Source organism: Mastigoproctus giganteus, chromosome 8 (assembly GCF_048544385.1).
Source record: "Mastigoproctus giganteus isolate SK-2022 chromosome 8, ASM4854438v1, whole genome shotgun sequence".
Taxonomy (NCBI): domain Eukaryota; kingdom Metazoa; phylum Arthropoda; class Arachnida; order Uropygi; family Thelyphonidae; genus Mastigoproctus; species Mastigoproctus giganteus.
In genome coordinates, this window is record NC_143582.1 from 151744499 (window position 1) to 151765522 (window position 21024).

A 21024-nucleotide genomic window follows, 5' to 3' on the forward strand; every position below is an offset into this window, starting at 1 on the left:
TTCATTCTCCACTACCCTGAATGTAGTACCACAGAGTTAAGTTATTCTGGGGTTACTACTGCCCATATGCAGTACAAAGGGTACTAGGAAAGTTTTGCAATATGACGCAACAATGAATCACAGGAAGCTGCTTGTTGCTGCATGTTGAGACATGTTCATACGTGCATAGTAGCCGCCGCGCCAAGTCAATGGGCTCAGTTATTCATTAGTAGTGAGAGTGTAAAGTGCTTGCGATGGCATCGTGGTCACAAAATGAGATAAGGACAGTTTTGCGGTATGATTTCGTGCGTGGTTTAACCATAGACCCATGCTTAGAAGAAATGACTCTTGCACTAGATGATGATTGTCCACATCGTACAACGATATTCAGGTGGTATAGAGAATTCCAAAGGGGAAATTTCACTCTGGAGGATTCTGAGAGGCCGGGAAGGCCACGAACGTCAGTTACGGAGGAAAACGTTACTGCTGTGAGGAAAATGCTTGACGAAAACAGGCGAGTGACCTACCAACAGATAGAGGATACTTTGGGCCTAAATGCACCAGCAATTCGTTCGATTCTGCAAGATCATTTGCACGTGAAGAAACTTTGTTCTCTCTGGGTGCCGCATCAACTGACTGAAGAGCAGATGACACGACGTGTGACTTGGTGCCGGGAGATGTTAAAAAAGTTTGATAAGGGACAATCTCGGTATGTGAACAACATCGTGACAGGTGACGAGACTTGGCTGTACTATTACGATCTGCCAACCAAGGCTCAAAACAAAGTTTGGGTCTTTGATGATGACGACACACCCGTAATTGTCAGAAAATCCCGATCTGTAAAGAAGAAAATGATAGCTGTATTTTTCAAATCAAGTGGAATTGTGGAACGTGTCGTTTTGGACACGCAGAAGACAGTCACAGCTAAGTGGTATACTGAACAATGCCTGCCTAAAGTCATTGGATCTATGAAGAACCTGCGGCCAAAGTCAAGAATGGACACCTGGTACCTCCATCACGATAATGCTGCAGCTCACCGCGCCAAAGCCTGCACCGAATATTTGACCACGACAGGACTGAAACTTCTCGAGCACCCTCCCTGCGACTTTGCACTGTTCCCGCATGTGAAAATGAAGCTAAAAGGGAGGCGGTTTTCCAGTGATGAGGACCTTCTACGGGCTTGGGACAACGAGTGTGCTTTACTCCCTAGTGAAACTTGGCAGAGCTGGTTTAAAGATTGGTTTCGGAGGATGGAGAGGTGTATTGAATGTAGAGGAAATTACTTTGAAAAAATTAAATAAACAAAGCTGTATTGCAAAACTTTCCTAGTACCCTTTGTACCTTGCAATTTTCAACGTTAAACTTCAACTGCCATTTCTCAGCCCATCAATCCAATTTTCCTAGATCTTGTTGCAGTAGCTCACTTTGATTACTGTCATTTACTTTCCCTGCAAACTTAAACATTGAGCTTGATATACCACCATCAAGATCATTGATAAATATTGAAAACAACTGGTGCAGCACTGAACGAATAACATCAGATCATGAAGAGCGGTGCCCATTGATAACTACATCTTCTTCCACTTAACCATCTCTTTATCCATAGCAGTAACTTGCCTTTAATGCCACATTGCTCCAGTTTTTACAGCAGTCTTTTATGTACAATAGTATCAGAAGCCTTCCTAAAATTCAAGTATATGATGTCAAAATTTTTTTGCATCCAGTTTCTTGGTCACTGCATCATAGTAACCATCAGATTGGTTGCATAAGACCACCACTTGACAAATCCATGCTGTGATTGCAGTATAATTGCATGCATGTTCAGATGGTCCTGCATTACTTCTTTAACCAGTGATTCCATTATTTTTCCTGGAACAGATGTTAAGCTAACAGGTCTGTAATTACTCACATTGCCGTTTGATCCCCCTTTATGAATTGGGGATATGTTCTCACATCTCCAGTCCATAGGGACCTACCCTGAATCCAAGGATGCTCTCATAATTATGACTAAAGGTTTTCTATACCTTCTTTTCCTGTGCCTCTGATGAGTATAATAATTGTGCAGAGAAATAGTGGGCCAGTAAATCAGAATGTCTTATAATGGGGGATTTTAAATTTCCAGATATTGACTGGAACTTGTGGGTTGGTCACTTGCACACTAGCAAGACTTTTGTGGATTTATTGGATGACTGGTTTCTACACAGCAACATGTTTGAGAGGCAACCAGAGGGAGTAATACTCTTGATCTGATTATCAGCAGTGATCATTCATGCATTAAGAATTTGCAGATAAAGGAACCACTGGGTGACAGTGATCACAATGTACTGATGTGGGAATTACTTAACAAAACTACCATCGAGGCTAAAGGGAAGGGCTATTGCTTTCATAAAGGTGACTGCAGGGGTGTCAGACAGTTTTTTGAATTCTGTACAGTGGGATCAACTGATGATGTTACCAACATTGAATTCTAAATGGGAAGCCTTCAGGGACTTAATTTTGGAGGCTACTAGGCTTTTCATTCCAACTAAAAAATACTGTTCAAGATTTAGGCCTAAATGGATATCAGATGAACTAATGAGACTCATGGCAGAGAAGAAAAATGTATGGGATGCATATCAAGTATCAGGTGACACAAAGCCTATGGCAGATATAAACTAGTCTGTAATCAAGTCACAAAGGAGGTAAGGCAGATTATGAGAAATCCTTGGCAAAGGATGCAAAGAAAAACAGTAAAAAGTTCTTTACTTATGTAAATTCTAGAAGGAAAGGGATGAATCAGATTGGACCACTTAACATTGATTGGTTGGCTATTTGATGATCATGCTCAGGTAGCTGATAAACTGAATGAGTATTTTGCATCTACATTCACACGAGGGGAGTGCTAGAAGTTTATCAAACTCTAACAGGGAGCTAAGTGATTTTGTAATAACTGAGAACAAAGGAAGTAAGCAAACCCCTAGCCATAATTATGAGAGCTTCTTTGGACTCAGGGGAAGTCCCCATGGTTAAGGTGTGCAAATGTATCACCAATTCACAAAGGGGGTTCAAAAGGTGACACAAGTAACTATAGACCTGTTAGTTTAACTTGTGTTCTGGGGAAAATAATAGAATCACTGGTTAAAGAAGCATTGCAGGATCATCTAGATAAGACTGCAGTAATAGTTAAGACAGCATGGGTTTGTTAAAGGGAGGTCTTGTCTGACTAATTTGATTGGATACTATGATGTGGTCACAAAGGAACTGAATGGCAAAAATAATTTTTACAGGTCAACCGTCACTAATCCGCAGTGTTGGGACATGTGGGATTAGTGAGTTTGCTGGATCATCGGTGGTTATTTTAGCACATACAGTTTACCCAACAGCTAACCACCTCATTCTACCTTTAACACGTCGACTGCCAAACTAGTTTAATAAGAAAAAAATTTCCCAGGGACCAAAAGATATTTAGCAAATAATTTGATTAGTAATTCTAAAATAAATATTGTAACATCAGTGTTATTTTTTTTCTTAAAATATCAAAAAAAAAATTATGTTGCATATGCGTGGCCAACATGGCCCAGTAGGTTACTTTATTTCTTGAGAAGCCATGTCAGCCACATACATGTGACACTATTATGGTATACATATGAAGGTTGTTTGATTAATTTATTGCACGCGTGGCAATAAAACTAATTGCGATAAAATACACTCTTAAACATCACAATAAGTTTTCTCAGTATTGTTAGAGATTTTGTGAAAACAAGTTCGTTAGCGCGCTATATTATCCATCATGTTGTGTTGTGTTTTTCCGCAAGTTTGTACAAGTGTGTTGTAAAAAAAATCTAAAAAGGAATGGCTAAAATAAAAATTACTAAAATAAGAGGAACTGAGAGAAATTGCTGGAATTTACAATTAAGCAGAGTTAAACTTCTCACAGACACTGCTGTCGAGTTTTTTCAGAAGTTCAACTTTACCTGTTATGGACAATGTATGGCGTTTGTGCTTTACACCATGAGAGGCACTTCCTTTATGCATTGGAACCATGGCTGGGGCTGGCTTATTGGAGGCCTGAAGTGGTGAAATCCATGTTTAGTCTCTAGAGCAAAGTTTCCGGCATCCCCCCTCCCCCCATACTTCTCCTTCAACCCATGCATGGTACTAAGTACTATAGGTTTTGATACCTTTTGTGTTTGGGGTTTTCATAAAAAAATGTAAGCAGGTTATAATAATAAATGCAGAAAAGCAAGTGAGAATGGCTTGCCAGTGTTTACGAGTTCGTGCCAACAGCTGATGCTGCAACCAACGCCACTAAAACAGTAGCAGCGTCAGTGCTCCGACCCGGAAAATTGGAAATTATGTCCGAATTAGTTGTGGTCGACCTGTACTTGGTTTTCAGGAAAGCTTTTGATACTGTTGCACATGAAAGACTGCTGTACAAATTGGAGAGATATGGCTTTAAGGGTAAATTGCTACAATGGATATAGGGATAGTTGAGTGGGAGACGACAGAGAATGGAATCAATGGACATTGCTCTTTGTGGACAAATGTTATTGGTGGAGTTCCCCAGGGTTCGGCATTGGGCCCATTGTTTTATATATTTATCAATGATATTGACGAAGGTATATCAGGTTTAATGTCCAAGTTTGCAGATGGTACAAAGATTGGCAGGGTTGTTAAAACAGTAAAGACAATATGCTACTCCAGCTGGATCTAGATAAGTTGGACAAATGGGCTGAGAAGTTTAACATTGACAAATGCGAAGTACTGCATATGGGTAGTAATAACCGAAGATAAATGTACCAACTGTGTGGTTACTACACTCAGGGAAGTGGAAAGTGAAAAAGACATGGGGATAATTGTGCAGTCGAATATGAAGTTCCCTGAGCAGTGCAGATGGGCTGCCAGGGCAGGTCATGGAGTCTTGTCAATGATATATATATATATATATATATAGGAATTTTGCTAGCAGGGATAGGGAGGTAATTATCCCATTATACAAGGCAATGGTCAGGCTACATCTAGAGTACTGTGTACAGGTGTTGGAGGCCTCATTTTAGGAAAGATGTAGAGTTGCTAGAACGAGTACAAAGAAGGGCAACAAGATTGGTGAGGGGAACAAAGGGGTGCTCTTACCAAGGAAGGCTGCAATTCTGCAAATTGCATGTCCTCAATCAAATCACCTGCGAGGTGATCTGACTGAGGTGTATAAGGCCTTGAATGGCTTGAGAAAGTTGAATGGGATTCTTCCTCTTGCTCAGATTAAGAACCCGAGGGGGGACAGATTCAAATTGAGGAAAGACAGTTGTAAAATAGATGTGCGGAAATTTGCCTTTAGCCAGCATGTAATTGATTGGTGGAACAGACTTCCATCTTTCGTTGTGGAAGTTGATAGCCTAAATAAATTTAAGGCTGAGCTGGACAGGCATTTGGAACGTGATGGGGTGAAATGGGAGGTTTTTTTTTTTTTTTTTTGGCTGATGCTGCATAAGCTTGCTTTGTTGCATCATATGCCTCTGCTAATGCTAATGCCCTCTTAATATAATGATAGATTCCATCCATCCCAGGTGCCTTTTTTTTATGCCCACCTTCAACAATTTCTCTTCCACTTCTCTTTCAGTTATCACAGTCATTTACCTCCTCATTAGTTTGATACACTTCTGGCATCCCCTTCCCTAAAGAATTCCTCATGTGTGAATGTAGATGGAAAATAGCTATTCAATTTGTCCTCAACCTGAGCAGGGTCATCAACAGTTAAACCATAGTCATGAAGTGGCCTAATGTGATTCTACCCCTTCATTCTGCTGTTTTTCTTTGCATTCTTTCCCAGAGACTTCAATCTGCCTTAGCTTGCTTGAGCTCCTCTGTGTCTTGATTACAGATTAATTTATATCTACTATAGGCTTCTATATCATCTGATAATTTATATGCATACCATGCACTTTTCTTCTGTGCCACGTCTCAGTAGTTTATCTGACAACCATTTAGGTCTAAGCCTTGAACAGTATGTTTTTTCATTAGTATGAAAAGCCTAATAGCTTCTTTGATTACTTTTCTGAATATTTCTCATTTAGAATTTGCTGTTGGTAGCATCATCAGTTGGTCCCAATGCACAGAATTTAAAAACTGTCTGATACCACTGTATCACCCTTATGAAAGCAAAAGCCTTCGTAAGGGTGACTACAGAAGGGTGACTTTGCTTAAAACACCCAGTCAGTCTTTTGCCTGCAGATTCCTAATGTATGAAGAATCACTGCTGATAACCAGAACATGGCACCCCTATTTCCAACCATCGATCTTTTTTCCTACAGTATAAATTGCTTGATCTGCTGGAATGTTGATAAACACCATTTACATCAAGACCCATAAGGATATCTTCATTTCATTTTTTATGCATTCATGGTTATCATTTTGATAAATTCCTCAATTTATTATGTTCTACTTAAGAGATGACAACTTTTACAGCCATTTCACTAAGTTCTGTACTGGATACATATTTACTGCTGGCAATCGGCCTTTTTTTATAGGATTTATTGATTTCAATATTACCAAACATTGCGAGGAGGAGGAGGAGGGGTTTGCTTTTTGTTGATCTAATAAAATTGTGTTCTTTAATTGATGATGTTTTCATTTAACAAGGATTGTATAGTAAGTTAGGAAAATGTAAGTGGCACAATTTGTAAATCTATATTTTTCTGTACTGCTTTAAGGGTTTAAAGGTTGTAATAACATTGGTCAATACTGGCTCAAATGAGTATTGTGTATTTTGTTTCAGCAAAAAGTAAGAGTAAAATCTTCATACTTGTAAGTAGTATTACAGGATTTCACAAGCTATGAATCTGTTAGATCCCCTATGTCTTTCAATTTGTCAAGACTCAGCTTCATTTTTGAATATTGCTAGGAAATATCTTGGTTGAACACTCTTTTAAACTCAACTGCTGTTTCAAGCAGGTTGCACCTACTTAAAACAGCAGTGAAGAAATTTGCAAATTGTCCAAAGTTGACCTGTTCTCAGTATCAGAATGATGAATAATCAAACATCCTAAACAGTAAATCTAGTACAAGACAAAATAAATCTGTCCTCTAGACATAAGCTGTGGTGAATATTTTAACAAGTTAGTTAATATATGCAGTGCATTACTTTTAGAAAACATGATTTATGGGAAATACAAAAAAATGTAATGACTTTTATACATGAACCAAGAGCATTTTGTTTCTACACATCATCGACATTGCTCATTTATTCCTCCAACATGATGTGTATTTAAAAAAAAAAAAAATTTAGTGGAATTTGGGAGGGCTCAAAAAATCATTCCAAAAGAGCCAATTACAGAATTTCATGAAAATTTATCCATTGTGTTATTACATGCAGATGGACAGACAGACAAAGAAATAAAAAATTTCTGGATTTCATTAGTCTGATTTTAATTAAATTTTGGATGGCTATATATATCTTTCTGTTAGAGCCAAATATAAAATTTTATAAAAATCCATCTACTGAATGTTAAGTTATTACATGTGGATGGATGGACTAAGAAATAAGTACCAGATTTATAATGATCTGGTTGTAATGAAATTTAGAGTGACTTAATAAGAGTCTAAATGTAAAATTTGATCAAAATCCATCCACCAGGAGTAAAGTTGTTACATGCAGACAAAGAAAATTGTTGGTCCAATTTTAATAAAATTTGGGGTGGTGTGACAAATTTTTCTGAGCGAGCCAAACAACATTTTATGAAAATTTATCCATTTAAGAAGCAAGCTATTACATGCGGATAGACAGACATGGTGAAGAAAATAAATGATTTATACATATAGGATAACTGATCTAATAACTGTCATGAGGCATCAGTCACAGTTCACGGATAGCGGCGATAAGTGAAATCAAAACAGTGTTTATTGTAAATATTGAATTCAGTTTATTATACTGACAACTTCTCCATCTATATTTGGATAAAGGAATATCTAAATTAGTATTTTTTTATGAAAACTGAAGTTATTAAATAATAAATTGATTTAAATAAACTGAATGCATAGAATTTTTTTTTTTCATATCAACAATATAATGACATGCTTTCCTGTTTACAACTAGATTATAGTCAAGGGGGAGGAACTACAAGGAATCAACATCATCCTTTTTAGCACATATTTTTACATGCTAGGAAGTTTAGCAAAATATCCAACTTTCACATAATCAAATATCATAGCAAAATGTTCTTAACATTTCTTGCTGTTACTACATGGGTATCCAACATATGGGCTGCACATGGCTCACTCCCACACACTGTGTGTTCTGCATCCCATGAGTTCAAAACTAACATGTCACAAAATAGTTTCACATCAACTTTTGAAAATATCCATTTTTAATAATAGATTTTTCTGTATTGCTTTCTCATGATTTTTTATCTTCCTCAGAATTTATCAATATTATTATTATCATATATTAAGATTGTTATTAGTATTATGTAATAATTGGATTTTGTATTTAATTATTAAATGTAAAAAAAAAAAAAAGAACCGTAGATACATAAATTACATTTTTCAAAATGTAATTTATGTATCTACGGTCTTGCACTCGATATCCCACTTGCTGCACACCTATGCAGCCTCTGACTTCCAGCCCCTAGCCAAAAAAATGTTGGATGCTGCTGTGTTACCACTTACACTCAAATGACTACCACTTTGTTGATACAACTGCTAATGGCACCTCCATAGCCAGGTGGGAAGGAGCAGCAGTGCATAGCACATGCTTGATTAGACCGGGGTTCGAGCCTGTCACCACCAAATACGGAGGATGCGGAAAGGTCAGGGAATGACCACCGCATATCCCGGAGCAATATGGCCTTAGTTGCAAATGCTCCTAAAAACCAAATAACAAATAAACGATACAACTACTAAGTGCACTTCTTACCAACCAAAACTAACTTGCTACATAGTTGACTTTCTAGGCAGCTAATTACCACTTTATTCAGCTAACAAAATCAATAGCTTTTGATAGTGGAATTTGCTTTTCTTTAAATAGAATGCGTTACATTGAATACTTAAATGAAATTTAGCTGCTTTCTTTATACAATTGTAAGTGAACATGGATAACTAACTCTAATAGTATTAAGCAACATTCTGCGATTTCTTATTTTGCAATACATGTATTTTATGTTGAAAATGGAGTAATTATAGAGTTTTATGTATTGACATTTTATCAATGATTAATTTTTGTTTCAATTCCTTTCAGATGCACATTAAAACCCATTTTGATTATGACCCGGATGACGATATTTACATCCCTTGCCGTGAATTGGGTATATCTTTCCAGAAAGGAGATGTACTTCATGTCATTAGTCAAGAGGATCCAAACTGGTGGCAGGCATTTAGGGAGGGGGAAGATGAACAAACTCTAGCAGGACTTATTCCAAGCAAAAGCTTCCAACAGCAGTGAGTAAATATTTTATTTTTTCTCATTCAGAATCAGTTATTAAATTTTGTTGGTGAATGACATCTAAATCTTAGATGATAATGCATTTTAGTACCCATTTAGTGCAGATTTGACTCTGAAAAGTTATGATGGATTTAATTAGGAAATTGAATCTTTTGCAGGCTAATGTAATTTAACAGCAAGTGACAAGATATATTTTAAATTATTTAATGAAATTTATTTTATTCATTTTCTGATACTGTGGGATTTTTCCTGCATTTATGTTTGGTTATTTACAGCAAAAGTGGGCCTTCTACTGAAATGAAGAAAAGTTGAACAAATGTAACAGCCATAAGTTCTACCCTAATATGTTTGCTTGGGATATGATGAAGATGGTGTTTTTTTTTTTTTAAATAATGGTATTCACAAGAATTTGACTTCACTTTATTGTTGAATACCCCTTCCATGTAAAAACAATGGCTGTATTCTCATATTGGTATGAAAATATCAGTGGTTTTTTTGAAACCGTTTTTCTAAAATTGCACACACATATTCACTACATGGCAATTACAGTAGGATCTTAACAATTGCAGGCCTATTCTTCGAAAATTTAGTTATATTTTGTTCATTAATTGTTGGTTTTTGACAAATGCATCAAGAAGGTATAGCAACCCAAAAATCCAACTGTGGACACTTCAATAATATTTATTTAAACTAACTTCTGGATGAGTAATTCTTTAGTTTTCACACTTGCTATATGCCACTGGCTGCAGTTTGCAACTTTCAGATTCAGTGAAAGGTGTGTTTTTTTTCATACAACTAATCTCATTATAATGAAATTTTCAGTATAACTATTTTTTTTTTTTTTTTTCAAATACTTAGCCAAACATCTATAATAACTGAATAAAAGTGAATTTTGATATAATGAAAGTTTCACTATAGCAGACATCTGAATTCAACCCCCCGACAAATGTTTTACCTTGTAATGAAAAATTTTGTCCAAGGAGTAATAATACTTTGCTCACTATTGACAATAAGATTGACACATGAATTAGAGCAAAATTTGTCCATTACACAGTAGATATGGTCTGCATTGTATGTAGTTGAACATAATTCAGTTTTTGTTTTTAATTTTTTTATTTACTGTCACCATTTACTTAACAGTGAACACACTGTATTCAGTTGTTGTTTATGAAACAAGTGAACAGGCAGTTCATCTGTAAACATTGCATTCCTTTAACTACTCTTCTGTACCATAATTTTAACCAACTTTTTTTTTTTTTTGTTTTAAACAGTGCTTAAAAACTTTGGTACCACATCAAAATGAGAAATGCCAATAATTTTTGTTGAAGAAAATTGTCACTTTCTTCAGAATTGCTTCTTTTTTCAACCTTACAACCATTGTCTTCAACCTTAAATTATGAATTAAAAACAGAATAAAGATTTGGTCTACTGTATGAAAACATAGACAAGGCTGCTTTTTCCTCCCCTAGTTTATTTGAGTAAGAAATGTCAACATGATAATATCTAAATTTTGACATATTGTGTCAATGTGGAGAAGTGTTGTTCCACAGGACAAGGGAAACAAATGACGTGCTGGAGAAATTAAAAAAAAAAAAAAAACTTTTTTCAATTCTGACATTTTTAATGCTAATGAAACAAGCATGTTTTATCAATTAGTTCTGCTAAAAGAGCTATCCAACACATCTGATGTTCCCAATTTTTTTTTTTTTAATCAATAAGACAAATTTTTCATGATCAAAAATAAGATTTTCTGAAGAAACTTTCTAGGTTTTCTTTAATTAGAAAGTATTATTGTTTTCATTTTATTATATTTAAATCTAAAGAACTGTATAAAATTTCTATTTTCAAAATTACATCTCTATAATTATGTGAATATTAAAATAAAATGATTCTACATTTTTTGATATAACAAAGTAAGAATAGTTGAATGGTCTGACATTTGTTATGCAATTCACAGGTAGTATATTTACCATATAAAAGGCTAGTTTAAATAAAAAAAATATAGTGCATTTCGAAAAAAGCAGACTTAAATAGGTATAGTGATGCACGAAATCTACATCTGGTGAAAGTATTGATATTAGCAAAATTATGCAAAAAGGAAAGCTTACACAATATCAGAGAAAGAGAGCACTTCTCCCATTCCTCCTGACATTTTTTTCTAATCCTTGAAGTTTATTCTGGTAGTCAATTCCTTTCTGGCTGAATGCAATTTTTACATATCTATTCTGCAGCCATCCCTTTTTCAACATTGTGTGTTGTTGTTTGAAAGTACCTCATATGGTAGAACACCAAAAATCTGGCACTGTGAATATTTCTCAAGGGTACTTGACTTGTAAAAGCACAAGGGAAAAGAAGCTGGCTTAAAAGAAAATAAAAAAAAGGAGAGAGACAGTGCAGGTGCCAAATTTATGCATGGTGTTGCATTAATAATTTCCAAACTCCAATTTCTTTCTGTTTTACATATTTCCTAGACTGCATGTCACTGTTACTATGTATTTGCAACAATATAAATCATTCATTTTGCAAGAAGTTTAATGCTAGTATAATTTATATGCATCCCATGTATTTTTCTTCTCTGCCACGAGTCTCATTAGTTCATCTGACATCCATTTAGGTCTAAGCTTTGAACAGTATCTCTTGGTATAAAAAGCCTAGTAGCTTCTATGACTACTTCCCTGAATGTTTTCCATTTAGAATTTGCTGTTGGTAACATCATCAATTAGTCCCTATATAATTTAAAAACTCATCTTAGACCACTGTAGTCACCTTATAATGAAAGTAAATGCCCTTCTCTTTACTCTCAACATTACAAGGGGCATTTGAAAATTTCATCACCCAAGTATAAATGGGTAGTGGTACAGTTGAAATTTTCTGTACTTATTATATAACATGTCAAATAATAAACCACCAAGTTTCATGCAGTTTCAGTATCTTTTTTTTAAATTACGGGTCAACGAAGTTGTGTGAATGAGGAAAGATAAAATCAGTCACTGTGCAGTCATATTTGTGGAAAAGGGGACTGATGCTAAAGGCAATTCATAAGGGCATGGTTACAATTCATAAGGGGAGGGAGAGCCTAGCAGTTCTTCCATGCTGTGGAAGACCTGCAATGTCCATCACTCCAGAAGTTAGCAGTATGCATAATCTATTGATGAGTGATAATTTGGAACATTACCAGTGTCTTGGACATCTCATCTGAACACGGGTATTGCATAATAACAGAGGTTCTTGCTATGAAAAAAGTGTCAGCATAATGAGTCCCAAATTTTTGACAGTAGATCAAAAATACACAAGAATTGCAAGTAAATGTTTGCATTATTTTCAAGCGGATCCAGCAAATTTCCTTGCAAAGTTTGTGACCATAGATGAGACATGGATCATTACTTAAAGGAGCAGTCCAAACAGTGGAAACAGCTGTTCTCCCCTTCCAAAGAAGCTTTCTTCTGCTGGCTTGGGGGTGTTGCTAGCAGATTACCTTCAGAAAGGCCAGACAGTCACAGGGGCATATTATGCAGATTTGAGGAGTTTGTGCAAAAACATCAAAGACATACTGAGGAAAAGGAAAACTCAAACGAGCCGTGTTCCACCAGGACAATGTACCTGCTTACAAGTCTGTCATAACCATGAGTACAACTTTGATATCTTGGATCATCACACTTTCACCTATTTCCAAATTTGAAAAAACCGTTGGCTGGCATCCATTTTCCCACAGCAGTGACATCATTGCTGCAGTGGATACATCCCTGGAGGCCTAAGAGAGAACTTTCTGCAATGCATTTCAATCAATGCATTGCAGCATTGATTCCAACTGTGAAGTACTATAAACTTGATCAACTTTCATTCTATGAAATAATAATTTGTATGGTAATCCCCATAAATTCTTATTCATTTCCTCTTTTACATAGTTTTGCCATGCTTCTCTCTTCTCTTTTTGAATATATTCTACCAACATATTCCCATCTTATTTGTTGGTATTGTCTCTTTAAATCCTCCATTTGTTCACTTATTCCTCTTCTCCATACCCTCTAGAAATTCCTCCTAGCCCTGTTCACTCTCCTCCTCATTTCCACTAATATCCCATTCCACCAAGGAACAACCCTTTTTAATTTTGTGCTTCTCCTCATAGACCTGCAGCAACTTTCATATATAATACTATTTTCTCAATACTTTCTTCAGCCAGGCTGCTATCTATTTCCTGTCTATTATCTCTAAGTATTTTTGTAATCTCTTCTTCAAAACGCTGCCAGTTCGCAGAACTTGCTGAAAACCTCTTTTCAAACCCTGTATTACATTCTACCCTCTTGTCTCTTATCTCGAAACTGATACATCTATGATTGCTGGTAGTCCAGTCCTCCCTAACTCTCCAACACCATATCTTATTCCACAAGGCTTCTGTAGTTAATGTTAAATCTATATTATTCTCCATGTATAGTACTGAAGGTACTATACATGGAGCTGGGCTGGCCCAGCTCATTTACAATATTAAGGCTCTGACTTATCAACATTTCCTCTATTATCAGTCTCGCGATTTCCCCAAGTTGTTGAACTTGCATTTGAATCAATACCAATTACAATTTTCTTTCCTTGTAATACATCTACCACTTTTTAAATATAGTTTAAATAAAGCTGCAGTACACACTTACCATATATACGCTACCAACCTCACTCAAGATCTCAGCGCAGACTCCATGAGTAAAACACAACTTATTAATTTGTGTTACCACACAGTCTGCATTTCTCACTATGACAGCAGCCTGACTGTTTACTCTGGACTGCACAATTTTATCAGTTATTTTATAACCTTTAACAAGGTTCCCAACCACGTATGCCTCCTGAAGGAGGACATCAATCTTTTTCGTCCATCTGATGACTCAACTGCAATGCAACATTATAGGATTTTTGCCCATTCACCTGCAGTACCTTTAGCCTTTTCATTTCTATTTCTCTCCTATCCATAATCTAATCTAGTCCTATATTGTTCATAATACTTATATTCACTGTTGCATTCCTTGCTTCTAATTGGATGGCAAAAATCCCTATTTTTTTCTCTTACAATTAATACATATAGCACTTTCATTTTTCTTTTTACAATCTTTAAAAATGTGTCCCTCTTGTCCACACTTGGTCTTCCCCTTACACTGATAAGCCACATGGCCATGTCTTCATTCCATTTTGGAATGAGGACAATATCCTTCACCCGAAATGAGGTCCACTGGCAATAGACTCTTCCTTTATTTATTAATATATCTCTCAACTCTTTGGGCACTTCCAAAATCCAGTTACTTCCTTCCTTACTTGAAGAAATAGACCTTACAGTTGCTTCCTTTTTGACCCTTTCCAAACTATATCCATGATCAAACAAATTTCTATCCCAAAGTTCTTGCATAAACTGTTCCTTCTGTATATCCTTATTCACATCATATACTGTTATCTTTAAACCAGGTTTCTTTGGAATTTCGACTTTAAGACCAGACTCTTCCAACCTCTTATTATTCTGTAATTCACATAATCACTCATAGAATCAACTTCAACCAATATTCCTCTATCTCTAATCTTTCTTCATTAAAGGTCTTGTATCCTCATTCACCACTGCTTCAACTTGTTCACTCGTAGTATATTTATCTGTATTTGTTTTAATGAAGGCCACTATAGTTTCACCTCCCTTTTTAACTTCCTTCACTTTTTCTCTTCCCTTCTCTAATACAGAAGCATAACTTTCAAATTGTTGTTCTTGATCCTGAATTAACTGTCTACAGTCTTTTACTCTAGATACCATTACTCGATTTTCCACAAACAATCTAATTGCTCTATCTTCCAACGTATCCCACATTGAAAGAATCTTGTTCATGGCAGCTCTAGTTTATTTGCATCACAAAATAAAAATTTTTGGAGCCTAGTCCGTTCTTGTCTTATTTCCAAAAACTCCTCCCAAATACCTTTTCCTATACCCACATGTTCACTGTCTCCATTATCTATCTCTTCATCTTCTACTCTTATCCTTTTCTGTACCCTTCTTTGCTTATTCTCTTCTCCACCTTCCCCTTTTTCTTCACTTTCTATTCTTTCTAAACTACCAACTGCCGTCTTTAACTGTTCATCATCCATCGCCAGCAGATCCTCCTCAGATGAGGACTCCTCACTCCTTCTGTGAGCCATAATAACTCAAACAATAAGATTTAAATATTTAACTAGCTGGATTCGCTCCAGGACCAGAAATGCTCCTGTCCCAAAAAAACAAACACTGATTACTAAATTTCTACGCACTTGGGTGTGTATATAATAATTATTACTAGACCACACCTACAAAAATAATACAGTAAAACTTTTAAAATTCTACCAAAACACTGAAATTCACAACAGTCCAGACAGTTGCAACTTGTCTACTATACTCAAAAACGTTTATTCATACACACTTATAGTGTCCACTTATCCTTATAATTCTCACTGTCCAAATCTAGTTCCAACTCCACTTCGCTGACCAGGACTTTCCTGGCCGCCCACCCCAGGTCACGTGGCGGCGGGAGTCTTGGCAATTGTATCTGACTGCTTCCTTGTAATTTTCTGCACTAAAAACAGTAAAAATATACAATAGTCCTTGTATATCTCTCACTAATAGCACTTTATAGCTCACAAGAATCACAATCCAATATACGCGTGCCCTGGGGCACTGTATGAGCTCTCACATCTTTCTGGAACCTGTTTAGGGTTTAGGCAGAGATGTTGCAACTCTGGTGTTAAATTCCATAGCATGTTGACATATTCAGCCAATGAAACAGTTAATGTAGCACCATTGTTAGCCTCAAATAAGGTCCAAAATCGTGCAGCTGGTGAGGATCTCTATTTGACCAGTGCCAGAAGTTATGCCTTTTAACATACTCCAAAAGATGAAAATGGTGAATGAGGCCACAAGTCGATAGGTCATCTTTTCAAAAATACTCAATCAAGAAGGTGGTTTTAGAATTGTTGAATTAATATAGTACACTCTGTACTATTTGTGAGAGTGCTTATTCACTTATTTTGCAAAAAATATTATATAGACTTTAAGAATTTTGTTGATTTATTTTAAATACCATTTCATAATGAATAGTCTCTTTATAAACAAGTTCTTTGCTATTTCTAGGCGGGAGGCAATGAAGCAGACTATTGTTGCTGATATGAACAACAAAGAAAAATCCAGAAAAGGTATAGAAATTTTTGGAAGATAAATAAGAAATTTAGAAATAACTACTATCAGTGGCATATCCAGGGATCATCGTGGGGGGGGCGATGCCGACCAGGCTTTTGAGTTTTTTTTTTTAGAATTCTTTCTTTAATTTCAAAATTTTGGTTAAGGGTGGCATAAATCTAACAAGGAATAGTTGTCAAATATAATTTTGATCATTAATTTTAGTTAATGATCTAAAGTTAGTTGTTATTATTCTGGAATTTTTTTTTTTTTTTGTTAGTTGTTGGCGCATCAGCTTCTGTGGCCATAATGCACCTCCCAAAGTTTTTGCATTTTACTCTGATCCGAACCCACAACCTTTTGGTTGCCAGGCAGGCACTTTACCCACCTGGCTAACCCGGTCAGCTATAACAAGTCATTTATTTTCATAAGGCATGTTGTTTTTTTTTTTACTGTTGAACTGAATAAGTCTACAAAAGCAGCTTTATTCAGAGTCCTATTTTAAGCATTTGTACATTACGTAATTTTCCAACATCATTCTATTTTTTTCAGGTACCGTACTGAGCATTTAATAATTTAATTCTCACTCACATTTGTTATTACTTCCAGTGTTAATATCATTTGATAGTGCACTCTTTAATCTCAGTAAGTTCACTCTTGGCCCATTACAAAATTATTAATTGTAATTTTGGAAAAGTTTGAAATGTTAAGTAGTTGTTCTTGACAAATTTTTAAAGTTTTTATAAAACTTCTTCCATCTCATAGTATGAATTCAGTGTTTTGCAATTGGATAGCCAGTTTTCCACCTGACAATTTACTGCAGATGATGGTAGATATATCTCAGACTTCTAACTTTAACCAATACTGGTGTTTCCCAAGTTCTGTTATTTTCTTCCACTAATTGGAAATCCCGACCATAGTTTTTTCAACATTCTTCCCAATGATGCGATATTCCGCCTTTCAGTTTGAAGAATCCTTCTCTTCACAAACAACTAGGACTTCCCAGAAAAGTAATTCTGCAATGGGCAAAAAAACACACGCTTAGTTAACTTTAGTCCTATTTCTCAAAATAAAGAGTACTCCAATTTCCAGACTAGATCGGATAACTTTGACTTCTAACCACTTTGCATAACACAACTATAATTGTTTAAACATTGCTTGGTGGTACTTTTCCTTTAAGCTACTGATTTTGTACAAATCTCAAATTGGTCTACCATGGAATGTCCCCCCCCCCAAATGCTTTCTTCTATCCTCCATCCAAAAAAGAGCAATTGGGTTAACTAATGACTCATCTCTTACAAACTCTCTGCTCTCTCTACTATATAGACATTCAATTTTTTTTCTACATGAATTTTCTATAGATGTTTCTATGACTTCCTCTGAATGGGCATCAGTAATTCAACCTCTTTCAAACCAGTATGAACATGCACCTCAAATAATCAGCATTATTCACTGTTCACATCAATGCACAGAACTAACTTTGCCTCTTTTACTTCTGTTTTTGGAGCAACTGGCTTTTGTATTTATTTCTTAAATTACAATCTACAGAAATTCAAGTTAGTCCGGTGTAAACGAAATTCCTCTGTCTTCTCAACCTTCAACTCATACACAATATTATACTCTAATACCTTTTGTACTTGGGGTCACCAAAAAATAATAATATGTAGATGCAGTTGAGATCCTTATTTTTCTTTCATTTTAATTTATATATATATACAAATATAGCTGCTTTTACTTTTTCCTACTTTTTAAGATGAGTACTGTTTCTGTCGGTCTTGACTGCCAGAATGTAATATTTATTCAGAGGACTTGCCAGCTTCGAAAAGCAAAAGCTATAGAACCTCTGTCTTTAAGTTTATTAATTTACAAATAAATACCTTTTGTTTACAGTTCAATCTAATTCTTGAATAAATATTAAAAATTTTGCTATGGCCAAATCTATCATTAATTTGATAATTTTCATTTTAGCTAAATTTCTGTGTGCCAGAAGACATCATAAGAGGAAAAAGAAGAAAGTTATGTACAATCCAGCTTATAATGATGGTATGTTAGCTTGCGTGTGATTTTAGATAGAACTTCAGTGTGAATGTTTTCTTTAAATTTATTCTTCATAGAATAAATTTTTTAGCACAAGCAGGTAATCTTTTGAAGAACATGGAATTTTCTAGCACTTCCTTCCCATACTTGTAAACATTACATTTGGCTTGTATAAGGAACAAAATGTTTCTATTCTGTGAGAAACCTCTGTGGCAGGATCGATTTTTACTTTTTAATTAAGTTTTAAATAAGGCCTGGATTTCAATCGCATTGTTTAATTAAGGGTTTTTTTTTTTTTTTTTCACTTCACTGTGGTTAATTGGTCTCATATAGAGATTAATATATTTTTTTATCCCATTAACATGCAAACTGGTTGATGAATATCTACAGTTTATAGACATAATATACACAATCACTGCTCTTCTTTGGTGGTGGCGGAGGGTAAAGAAAATATTTAACTGATCATTGTGTAAATTCTTGGTTTGTTGCTGTTCCATTCAGATTGATTGATTTATAGTATTGCAAAATAATAGTTCAATTATTTTACAGTTTTAAAGGAATGAAAACCTAATACAATAATATATTAGTGGCATATGTGAAGAATGAGTACTTATTAGTAATGGCCACAATGTGCAAGGAAGCCTACGGCTTATGCTACACCAGCCAAAAACAAATTAGTAATAATAAGAGAAAAGGAAATGGACAATCACCAGACTGTCAGCCTCTACCACCCATGTAGGTAACTTATTCCAGTAATTTATAACTCTCTGGCTAAAATAAAACTTCTTGCAATTCAGTCTAAACTCTCCCCCCCCCCCCCTGTAACTTGAAATTATGGCCCCTAGTTCTAGAATCATTTATAACCATGAAAATTTCGTTCTTATTCATTTTTCTTATGTCTCTCTGAGCCTTAAACACCTCAATCAAGTCTCCTCCAAGGTGCCTAGTTTCCAAGCTCTGCAACCCACATATTCGAAGTCTATCCTTGTTTGGATGCCCTTTTGCCGCTCTCACCAGGCGAGTTACACATCTTTGGAACTTTTCAAGAAGAACAATGTCTTTCTTTAGGTGTGGTCTCCATACTTGAATACAGTATTTCAAGTGTGGTCTAACAATAGCCTTATATAATGGGATTATGACGTCCTTATCTCTACTAGCAATTGTTTGATAAATCATCGATAGGACACCATGGGTCCTCCTTGCAACCAGTCTATAATGCTAGGAGAACTTCATGTCTAATCGTATTGTAATATCCAAGTCCCTTTCCACTACTACTGGCTTTAGGTCAACTCTGCCAAGAGTATAAGTTTTGGGGTTACTGTTCTCCAGGTGCAATACCTTACACTTTGCTGAATTAAAGCATAGCTGCCATTTTTCTGACCATCTCTGAAGTCTATCTAGGTCATTCTGAAGAAGCTCTGCTTGGCAGCAATCATTAACTACTCTACCAATCTTGACATCACGCCCTCTATCCCTTCATTGATGCCATTTATGAAAATCAAAAACAGCAATGGCCCTTGGGGAACCCCACTTCTTACATCAACCCAATCTGAGGAAATGACCATTTATCACTACCACCCTGCTATTCATCTAAGGATTTTCCCTGTGATTCCAACCTGTTCCAGCTTATAAAGGAACTGCTCATGTGGGACTGAGTTAAATGCTTTGCTGAAATCCAAATAAACAATGTCGAAATTATTCCCTAAGTCCAGCTCTTGAATGACTCTGTCAAAATAGCTAACCAGATTAGTTAAACATGATTTTTCCCTTTACAAAACCATTCTGAGTATCCTTCAGAATTCCATTTCTATCTAAGTGATCCTGAATTCCACCCTTGATCATAGTCTCCATGATTTTGCCTACTACTGAAGTTAGACTAACTGGCAGGTAATTTCCCACTTCACTCTTAGAACCGCCCTTATGTATTGGAGTTACATTGGCACTTTTCTAATCCAACGGAATCACTTCAGAGTCCAGTGATTCTCTCATAATTAGCCTCAATGGTTCAATGCACTCGCTTGCAGCCTCCCCTAAGATTATAGGGTAAATGCTATCAACCTCAGGAACCTTACTGGCCTGTAGGCTCAAGTTTTTTTCATTAAATGAAATTTCACAAGTTTAACATTAATTACATTTTTTTTTTTTTTTTTTTTCAATTTCACTCCCAAAATTTTTCACTGACATGAAGAGCTGCAGCTTAAACAATAATCATAGTTTAGAATAAACTAAGATACAGTGCAAGATGTGGTACAATAGCTTTTAGAACTAGTTTGAAAGCTTAATTGACTAGGAAGCATTATCTAGAAGAGTTATGGGCAAATTTAAAGTTAGGGTATAAAATAGAGTTTAATAGCTTAGAAAGAGCAGTAGAAACTAATGAAAAAGAAATAGTGGCTTTTAGTGGGAGATTTAAATTATATCTTTGGAGATA

At 35.6% G+C, this 21024-nt stretch overlaps 1 protein-coding gene across 4 annotated transcripts in view; it reads left to right on the forward strand.

Moving 5' to 3' along the window:
• Positions 1–21024, forward strand: part of LOC150081922 (protein PALS1-like) — a 262311-nt gene that overhangs the window by 218124 nt on the left and 23163 nt on the right. For all 4 annotated transcript variants that reach the window (XM_090378985.1, XM_090378986.1, XM_090378987.1 and 1 more), the window contains 3 exons: positions 9188–9387; positions 16512–16573; positions 18525–18599. In XM_090378985.1, coding sequence (XP_090235111.1) covers positions 9188–9387; positions 16512–16573; positions 18525–18599 — 337 coding nt within the window. The remainder of the gene's footprint in view (positions 1–9187; positions 9388–16511; positions 16574–18524; positions 18600–21024) is intronic.